The sequence below is a fragment of the Myotis lucifugus genome, unplaced genomic scaffold (genome assembly GCF_000147115.1).
Source record: "Myotis lucifugus unplaced genomic scaffold, Myoluc2.0 scaffold_4822, whole genome shotgun sequence".
In the NCBI taxonomy this organism is placed as follows: Eukaryota; Metazoa; Chordata; class Mammalia; order Chiroptera; family Vespertilionidae; genus Myotis; species Myotis lucifugus.
In genome coordinates, this window is record NW_005875870.1 from 1 (window position 1) to 11,040 (window position 11,040).

The 11,040-nt window shown below is 42.4% G+C and overlaps 1 protein-coding gene across 1 annotated transcript; it reads right to left on the reverse strand.

Moving 5' to 3' along the window:
- Nucleotides 1–2,309: 2,309 nt before the first annotated feature.
- LOC111824721 (zinc finger protein 239-like) lies at nt 2,310–3,667 on the reverse strand. Its single transcript, XM_023749270.1, has one exon. The coding sequence runs from the start codon at nt 3,464–3,466 to the stop codon at nt 2,363–2,365; it is 1,104 nt and encodes a 367-aa protein (XP_023605038.1). The 5' UTR covers nt 3,467–3,667; the 3' UTR covers nt 2,310–2,362.
- Nucleotides 3,668–11,040: the final 7,373 nt, after the last annotated feature.

Consider the following 11,040-nt stretch of genomic DNA (forward strand, 5'->3'; position numbering starts at 1 on the left):
TGTGATGCGAGATGGGGATTTAGTTTGCTAACACTCCTCCGCTCCCAGGGTACAAATCCTCTCCCCCTCATTTCTTAAAAAAAGTTTATATCATAATATTTAAGTCACTAATGTATCTGAGAATAGATAGATACCAGAACCACTGGGATGAGAGATAGTTATGGAAGACAACGACAATTCTCGGGTCACGCATCCGGGAACCAGAGAGGAGGGAGCCCGATTCTGGGTTGTGTCACCTGACAACTGCCCTCTCATAATCCAGGACCCCTCAGCAGGTATTGGAGAGTTGGTTTCGGCCCAATTCCCTGCAGGCCAGGCCGCAGGACCTCACCTGCCAGAGGGATCCCACTCATTCCACAGATACCCTTGAAGCCAAGGTGCTGCCCCAGGTGGAGCCTAATAGGGAGGGACCGGGGGAGGTTGGCATTAGGCTGTGTCAGACCCGTCTCAGCCAGTCCCACCCCACTTGTCACTTTCTAATTAATTTCCTTTCAATGTGCACAAGTCCATACACCCAGTCACTAGTAAAAGAAAATGATGTACTACTGAAATATCTTATGTCCATGTTCAATGCCATCATTTCCGCAGTTTGAATGTAGTTATGACATTTACACCTGGGAAATTTTCAACTACCACAACCTAGACTTCAATGTATCATTAAATGCTTAAACTTTAAAGAACACTGGTGGAGAATTAACAATGCAGATTTAAATGTATAAGTGTATGGTACAAGTGGGCTATAAATCATACATAGGGTAAAAATTGAGAAAAACCATTTTGTTTATAGAATTCAAAAACCAAGAATGCCATATGGCCAAAAAATCAGTCGAGTCACTGAGGACTAAGTGAAATTCAAACATATGTCTTAGAGGCTGCACCGCCCTCCTATTGGTTAGAATAGAATAATAAATTAAGTTTAAAAGTAAACAAAAAATCCTGAGCATTTTAACAAAGAAGATAAAGACAGTGAAAGAAATATATGAAGAAATCATCACCATCAAATATCTTTATGGAAATGAAGTTAAAACAAAAGCGAGTTAACAGTACACTCATTGATGCGGCTAGTACTTAAAGAGATTAACCTTTGCATGTGCTGGCAGAGTTGCATAGAATTTTCTAGGTGGGTGGGAAGGCAAACTGATTGACCATTTGAGGTCACAGTTCCATATATGTTGAAATGTACCACATTCACTGACAGTGGAACAGTTTAATAAAACATACATCTGTAGAAAGAATGGAATACAATATTCTGAGCTGTTTTATTTTTAAAACCCCAAACGTAGAAATAACTGAAATTATAGGCAGCTCAATAGTAAAAGTGGTTATCCATAGAATACAATATTTTCTAGAAATAAAAAATTATTTATATAAACATTAGTGTTAAATCTCAAACATCTGTATAGCATGAAGGAAGCCAGTGTTTGTTAAAGAGAATTCACCTTATAGTGCCAATAAATTTATGAAAAATATGAACTACTCTATTGTAAAGGAAGGTAAATCAATGTCTGCATGGAGGGTTGGGGAAGCAGAAATATTACAAAATGACTGGGGGTAAATACAGAGTGTGGCAAATTCAGGTTTAGAGTAGTTGGTGTTGAAAATAATGCACTAATAAATAACAACACAAATATAAAAACACCTTTAAAAAAAAAGATCATAAACCAGAGCAGAGGAGAGCACAGAGTTTGCAGGTTGGTGAGTAAAAAACCCCCAAAATTTATCAAAGCATAATGTGAGTACCACTATGTCCCTGAAAGAGGTAGCACTGCTTAGCTGAGAACAGCTGCTCTGGATGAATCCTGGGTCAGGTCCATTTTCTAGTCATAGAGAAATGAATGAAGATACTGCCAAGAGCTTGGAGGAATCATCATTACCTCAATCAGAAGCGAGAACACAGAATACATTCCCCTGAGCACCCAGGGAATGTGACGGATGCACACTCCTCAGGTGAGGCAGGTGTTAGCTATGAAACCTCTTTAGTGATAAACACTCACAGTGACATCATTTGGGTTGTAGGTCTGGACATGTTAGCAAGTACAACACAGATCCTTCAAGTCTCATTTGTACCTCAATTTTATGATGAATCTAGCAGAGTGTATGTTCTCATTAAAGGGGTTTACATTCATGTAAGTGGGTCCCATAGAGCCCCTTGAGTGTTCTTATTCTTAGTGAGAAAAATAAAACATTTCCTACACATTTACATCTTTTCTCCAGTGTGAAATTACAGGTGTCTAACCAGGTTATAGTTGTAGCTAAAAGGAACCCCACACTCACTACACTCACCAGTGTGAACTCTCTTGTCTTCACTGGGGATAGAGCTTTCACTAAAGGATTTCCCACATTAACTACACTCATATGGCTTTTATCGAGTGTGCACTCTGTGGTGCTTATTGAGGGTAGTCCTTTCACTGAAATGCTTCCCACATTCACTGCACTCATATGGCTTTTCTCCAGTGTGAACTCGTTGGTGTATAGTGAGGGCAGCCTTTTGTCTGAAATGCTTCCCACATTCACTACACTCATATGGCTTTTCACCAGTGTGAACTCTGTGGTGTTTAGTGAGGTGAGACCTCTGACGAAAGGATATCCCACATTCACTACACTCATATGGCTTTTCTCCAGTGTGAACTCTATAGTGTTTAGTGAGTTCAGCCCTTTCAGTGAAATGCTTCCCACATTCACTACACTCATATGGCTTTTCTCCAGTGTGAACTCTACGGTGTTTAGTGAGGGCAGCCTTTTCTCTGAAATGCTTCCCACATTCACTACACTCATATGGCTTTTCTCCAGTGTGAACTCTTTGGTGCACAGTGAGGTGACACTTTTGACGAAAGGATATCCCACATTCACTGCACTCATATGGCTTTTCTCCAGTGTGAACACTGTGGTGTTTATTGAGGGCAGCCTTTTCTCTGAAATACTTCCCACATTCGCTACACTCATATGGATTTTCTCCAGTGTGAACTCTTTGGTGTACAATGAGGCGACACTTTTGACGAAAGGATATCCCACATTCACTGCACTCATAAGGCTTTTCTCCAGTGTGAACTCTTTGGTGCACAGTGAGGCGACACTTTTGACGAAAGGATATCCCACATTCACTGCACTCATAAGGCTTTTCTCCAGTGTGAACTCTCCCATGTGGAGGGTGGTTAAACATTTGTCTACACACTTCCCCACATTTATTATACTCATAAATCATATCTCCAGAGCAGAGATCTTTCTGATAAGGAACTTTCTGTTTCTGGCTGTCAGCTCTTTCACATTCAACCCACTGGTGATGTCTTTTTCCACTGAGAAATTCCTGTGAAATCTCATTGTTACTGTGTGGCTCCATAGTGTTAAGAGTGGCTTGGTGCTGGAGAAGCCCTAACATGGCTGAGGAGTCTTCCCCAACCTCCATACTAGCTACAGGCATCCCAGATAAGTAGAAGCAGCAACAGGTCACAAGCGAGGGTCTCTCCATATCTTCTTTCCAGGGCTTCTCTCCACTGGCATCCTTCTGTTGCTGGTGAGGGTTTGCACTGGAACACAAGTCTCTCAAACATGCATCACTTAAGAACACATTCTTCTCAAAGTAAACCACTTGTAACTCACTCAGGTGCAAAATATCTTTTAACACTGAGAAGCATGGCTTACACAGATGGGTCCTCTGGGTGGCTGCAGCTGTCCTGGAAGCCCTGACCTGAGAATCTCCTATAGATACACAGTGCTCAGAATAGGCCTCCACATCATCCATCTTACGCCAAGGACCTGAAAACAGAGGAATGATGACGAAATGAATGTTGACTCTGGTGACAGCGGGAAGTCCCATTATAAAAGTGGGTTGCACATAATACATTGGTTTCATGCAATTGGCTGAAAATAAAAGACCTGAAAGATGGATTAGTAAGAGGTCACTCTGAAGTTCTTAAGCACTGAAGATCACAAAACAAGGGAGACTTCAGCAGAAATAGAGCAAAAACAAGACAAGTACCACATGGAGGAGAAGTGGACTGTCCAGCTCATTCTGCTGCTAACAGCATTCAGTAGATCAGTGATGGCGAACCTATGACACATGTGTCAAAGTTGACATGCAAACTCATTTTTTTGCTTGATTTTTCTTTGTTAAATGGCATTTAAATATATAAAATAAATATCAAAAATATAAATATTTGTTTTACTATGGTTGCAAATATCAGAAAAATTCTATTTGTGACATGGCATCAGAGTTAAGTTAGGGTTTTTCAAAATGCTGACACACCGAGCTCAAAAGGTTTGCCATCACTGCAGCAGATCTTCTATGCTGGTGACATGGGCAAGCTGTGCGGAAGGTTGGTTACATCTCATTCCAAGTAAAATTCAATAAACAAGTAGCTGCTATTTTAGGGGTATTTAAGCATGTACACTGAGTGGCCAGATTATTATGACCGGCCAGATTATTATGACCACCCCCATCAGTACAAAGAAATGAATCTGTTATGCAAAGAATAATAATAATAATAATAATGATAATAAAACCTTGAGAGTATCTGCTTAGGAAGTTTTCAATATTGAGTATTTTGGAAGTGTCAATCGAGTGCTGATGGGGTGGTCATTATAATCTAGCCACTCAGTGTATGTGCTCCTTATAACGCTTGCATAGGTCCATGTTGTAGTATACTGCAGAAAGAGATGTGCAAAGGAATAGGTGATGTAAAAAGGACACAAAGGCAAAGATAGCCAAAGCTAGAAAGCCACTGATGAAATGAGAAGCCAGCAAAGTGTCAAATATGGAAAAGGAAATGTATAAATGAGGGGTGGCCACTGGAACTTGCACCAAACATCATTAGACAGGAGCAGGTTCCTGGTACAATCTGAACACCATCCTTATGTCCTACCTCCCCCGAGCTGCCACTCAGCCAGGCCAGGCTTCCCCTAGGAACATCCTGTACGTTCACCCTGCAGAAACCCAGGGTTCTCTCTGCACCTCCTTCTCTAGAAATATCTACAAACTAAATATTCCAAGTTTCAATGAAAGACAACAGAGGTGAGCAGCCATCACTTGCCCATAGCATTTGGCTTGCAATAGTATTCACAGAAGGTAATATTACAAACAACAATGGAAGGAGGGTCTTACAATAACTGCAACTGGTTCATGTATATAAAGAAGATACCTGGCACAGGCATTCACCAAGGTCCTTATCTACAGGAAAGGTGCAGAAGTGGGGGAAATGGACCTGGATACAGTCACCCTTCCTGGGTGAGGAAGAGCAGGAGGGACCCATTAAACTGTCTGTAAGACTGCTGACACCCAGACACTTCCTGCAGTTCCTAAGGCAACTGGTGTTAGGGAAGTTTGTGGAGTCTATTGCTCAGGGCTCTCTGAGAGGTCAGCACTGGCAGCCATAGCCCATTTCACAAGACAGTGGGGGAAATGAGGAGAGCCCATGGTCTTGCTTTGAGAGAGACAGTGCTATGTCTGGAGAATAAATAAAGAGTGGGCATCACTTCAGGACACTAGGAGAGATGAAGGTCTTACCTACGAATGATACAAGTGAAAACACTTCCAGCATCACATCACAGTACAGACGTCTCTGAGCCTCATCAAGGATCTCCCCACTCCTCCCTGAGCGAATGCAATGGCCACGTCCTCAAAATTCATATCCTGTCATAATGAGGACAGTACATCCCATGATAAGATTCTCTCTTGAGATGCCAAGTTTGTCACACTCCCCACCTGGCACATCCATCTGCTTCCTCTACTCCCCACATCAGGGAAGACAGCAGGCCTTAGTCCCATCAAAGTCAATATCTCCTTATATTCCTACTAGAGGCCCGGTGCACAAAAATTTGTGCATTTGGGGGGGCCCTCAGCCCAGCCTATGCCCTCTTGCAGTCTGGGACCCCTCGGAAGATGTCCACCCGCTGGCTTAGGCCCACTCCCTGGTGGATCAGGTCCAAGCTGGTAGTCATACATTCCTCTGGCAGCCCGGCAGCCCTGGGGAAATGTCCACTTGCCAGCAGGGAGCAGGCCTAAGCTGCAGTCGGACATCCTTAGCCCTGCTGAGGAAGTGGCAGAGGCTCCCACCACCACCGCTGTACTGGCAGCCGTCAGCATGGCTTGTGGCTGAGGAGACCTCCCCCTGTGGGAGCGCACTGACCTCCAGGGGGCAGCTCCTGCACTGAACCTCTGCCCCCTGGTGGTCAGTGTGTGTCATAGTGACCAGTCATTCCTAGTTGTTCTGCTGTTAGGGCTGATGGCTGTTTGCAGCTGGTCATATCCCCTTCAGTGTGCGGGTCCCCACTGGGGTGCCTGGCCAGTCTGGGTGAGGGGCTGAGGGCTGTTTTCAGGCTGGCCAAGCCCCCTGGTGACCGAAGCTCCCAGCCTCTCCTTTTCTTTTCTTTTTTAATTCTGGGGTTTATGTACCTTCTATAATTGAAACTTTGTAGCTTTGAGAGGAGCTCAGAGCTGGCCAGGGTGGGCGAGAGGGAAGCCTGCTGGTCGCTCCAGCTCCATTGCCATGGCCAGCTGAAAGCAGGTATCTGGGGTTTATTTACCTTCTATAATTGAAACTTTGTTGCTTTGAGTGGAGCTCAGAGCCCACCGTGGCAAGCGGGAAGCTTGGCTTCCTCCATCATTGGGGCAACCAAGCCTCCTGCTTGCTCCAGCTCCGTGGCTGCCAGCCGCCATCTTGTTTGGTTAATTTGCATATAGTCGCTCTGGCTGACTGGTGGGCGTGGCTTAACCGCTTGAGTCCCAAGCACTGCGATCGCACTGCTGAGATTTTATGTTGAGAAAACCCAGCACATTTCGAACATTGTGGACAGCTGATGGTGCGTTACCGATTGTCGAAGTCGCGCGCTCAGATTTACTGATGCAAATACATCACACAGCTCCTTTTAATTAATATCCGTTTGAGTCCCAAGCAGCGCGATTGCGCTGCTTGGTATTTCTCGACATAAAATAAAACAAGCGCTATCACGCTGTTTGGGTCTTTTCGTACTCATTTAGAGAAAGCGCGGTTGCGCTGTTTGGGATTCTTTGACAGTGTTTTTTCAATACCCCCTAGGACTCAAACGGTTAAGGTGTAGCGAAGGTACAGGCAATTTGCATGTCTGTCTTTTATTAGTGCAGATTGATGCTGTGTCTCTCACAACAATAAAGGCAGATGAGCAGTTATAATATACCTGTGCTTTGGGCCTCAAATGAGAGTCAGACTGCCCCCTTTCAATAACAGTGGGTGCCAGTAACATAGGGTAGGATGAAATGTTGCACATAAAGGGAGTGTGAGTGACTTGACACTGGTCTTGTCAGGCAATACCCATGTTGTCCTCCAAATTGTCCCTCAAAGACACCAAAATGCTAATGCACATTACACTTCCGACTCCAATCCCAGTTTGCTGAGGCCATCACTTTGCATTACCCGCTGCCCACAGTTCTTTGATCCACACTTGTCTCACAGCTTCATTCCCAGAGGCACATCTTCACTAATGACATAAATAAGCCATCACAAGGACAGGTTGTTTTCTAACTAGCTTATTTTCTAAAATTCTAGTTCAGCACCTCTGTGATATATTTCTCTCTCAACCTTCTCTGTTCTCCCTTCCCATGCTGATGGAGATTTTCAAGTGCAGGTGACACTGATGTATGCTATCTCATTCCTATTGTTCACTGGGTCAGGCCTCAACTAGAAATGACAGGTGGGCACATATATGTCACCTAAGCTCTGGACCTCGTATGTAGCACCACAACAACCCATCTTGTTAGAAATTATCCTAAAATTTCCCATATCATATCATGAAGACACCATCAGAAATGGACGCCCTTTTCATTCACTCGTCTGTCAATGTTAGTGCCCGGCTGCTCTGGTTTTAGTCCCAGGACCACACTGATGTCATCATGCCCTGTGGGTGACTGTGCAGCTCAGCCCGGTTCCCCCACCTGCTACACTGACATAAAGAGCACCTCCCATACTGTTCTTTGGATCTCTTATCCTCCAAACCCCGCTCACCCTCTCATGCCTTTTTTTCTGAGGTTTGAAGGTCTCTTTGATGCTTTTGTCTCTGAATGTATTTTTTTTCATCACTTTATTCCAGTGGTCCTCATCCTTCCTAATGCCGCGATCCTTTAATAAAGCTCCTCGTGTTGTGGTGACCCCCAAAAACAATATATAATTATATATGTGTTTTCCAATGGTCTTAGGCCACCCCTGTGAAAGGGTTGGTTAACCCCCAAAGGGGCCGTGACCACAGGTTGAGACCGCTGGTTTATGCTGTTCATTATATTCCACAAATGATGATATCATGTGATACTGATCTTTCTCTGACTTGCTTATTTTGTTTAGCATAATGCCCTCCAGGTAATAAATTCATTTTAAAAATTGTTAAAAGATTCTGAGCAGACATTTTAACAAATATGATAAAGACAATGTGAATATATGTATGAAACAAATCCTCACCATCAAAAATTGTAAGGTTAATGAAAGTAAAACAAAGGTGAGGTAATCCTATACTCATTTATTGGGCTAGTATTTAAAAAAAATTACCATCATATGTGCTGGCAGAGTTGCAGAAAAACAGGAACTTTCATTACTCTGGGTGGAACTTTCATTACTCTGGGTGGAACTTTCCCCCCAGAAGGAAATAAGCATTTTAGATCACAGTTCCACATATCTTACCATGTAAAACATACATCTAGATAATGAACTGAACACAATATGCCCAGCAGATTTCTCTGTAATACCCCAAACCTGGAAATAACCAAAGTCATAGACACATAATTAAAGTAGTAATTCAAAGTACACAATTTGTGTTGAATCTCAAAATAACTATGTAGGGTGAAGGAAACCAATATTTGTTAAAGAGCACACACCTTCTAGTGCCTATAAAATTATGAAAAATATGCACTACTGTGTTGTAATGGAAGGAAAATCTATGCCTACTTGTAGGACTGGGGAAGGTAGAGAGAGAGTTTGTAAAAGGGTAGAAGGTAAATATAGGGTATGCCAAAAGTAGGGTTAGAGTTGTTGGTATGGGAAGTATACAATAATTAACAAATAATAATACAAGAATTTACTCTGCCCTGGTTAGTGTTACTCACTCAGTTAGGCATCATCCCCTACACTTAAAGGTCACTACAACAGGTCAGGGCACTAGAACATGCCTTCCTCAAACCCCAGTAGGGAGCATGCAAGAGGCATCAGATTAACATATGTCTCTCATATAGATGTTTCTCTCTCCCCCCTTCCTTCCCATTCTCCCTAAAAGAATCAATAAAAGTCATGTTTAAAATACTTTTGTAAAAACAATAAACTATGTGTTTTGGGTGCTCACTATTGTAAACCTCTTTTTGCTACACTGTGTACATTGGTGACAGCTAAGTTTATTTCATGTACAGCTTTATATGTACATCAAACCTCACCAAATAGTACATATTAAAAATGTGCAGTTTGTTGCATGTCATTTCTCATATCCTGGAAGGAACAGCCTTGCCATAGTCCCAGCAAATATTGGTAAGCAATTTAGACTATTATCATCAGAATCCATAGGAATGTTGACTGGTTTCAAGAAACATCCTGGGGTTGATTATAGGATTATTCTTCCTCTACCTTTGAATTCTTGTATGTTGAGCATCAACCTTGAGGTGAACACCCTAGGGGGGCCAGCAGAATAGCAAAATTATAAGATTATTTTCTCTGGCAATGACTTCAGTCATAGTAAATAGGTATGGAGGTCCTGAGAACATCTGTACACAAACATCATGCAAGCCACAGGCCCTGCAACATTTGTGGAAAACATTCAGAAGAAGCATTTTTCAACTAGTTTACTGCAGTCTCTCCCACTCACTATTGAAACAGTGCTTTTGCCGTAATTGTGGTTGCACGCAACCCCCAGATTCTTACCACAAATGACACCAGCCTATGAAATTTAGTACATCATGACATATGGATCATTTGCTGAGATTTATGTCATACACACTGTGAACAAAGTGCTTCACAGAAGCACAACAAAGACCTCCTCTTCAGGGTGACCTTTGACTTCACCAATAATAGAGGTACCAGGCTGAAAATTAGAACCATAAAGTCCTGCAGTCTTGCTTTCAAGGCTTTTGGCAGAAATGCAAAATAAGCAAATAATGGCCAAAGAGTGATTTTCTGCCATCATGATGTCCCTTCAGAAGCACTGAAAGTTTGGGATCCCCACAATATCTCTTCACCTCTACCTGTTGAAAGATCACAATTGTGCTTTCAATTCATCCCAGGCAGAGAATAGAACCAATAAATTAAAGGTACAAATGCAAAAAGCACCTTTATAAAAAGATCAGAAACCAGAGACATATACAGTAAGTGGTTTGCATGTTGGTGAAAAAATTCATCACAGCACAATGTGAGAAGCACAATGTCCCTGAAAGGTGTAGCATATTTTAGGACTGTGGTCTGGGGGAAACAATGGTTAGGTCCATTCCTTACTCAGAGACAAAGGAGTGAAGATCCTAAGAGCTCGGAGTACTCATCATTTCCTCAAACATAAGTAAGAATACAGAATTCATTTTTTTCTGAGCACACAGACTTCCCACAATCAGTACACACATATAGCTTTTCTCTAGTGTGAACTCTCCTGTGGATAGGAGGTGATTGTTGCAGGAAAAAGATTTCCCATATTCACTACATTCATAAGGTTTTGCAGCACTGTGAACTCTCTAGTATTGAGTGAAGTTACTGTGTTGCCTAAAGGACTCCCCACAATCACTACACTCATATAGCTTTTCTCTACTGTGAGTGCTGTGATGTTGAATGAGTTTGGACCTCAGGATGATGGACTTCCCACGATCACTACACTCATATTGCATTTCTACAGTGTAAACTTTTCTATGATGAATGAGGAAAAATATTTTTCTAAAAGCTTTTCTATATTTTTTACACTTATAAATCACTACTCTGGAGTAGACAACCTGATGTTGAACAACTTTCTGGTTGTGGCTGGCAGCTTTTTCACATTCAGCCCACTCGTAATGACTTCTTCCACTGAGAAATTCATTGTGAAATCTCACTACCCAGTGTTAAAAGTGGCCTGGTGCTG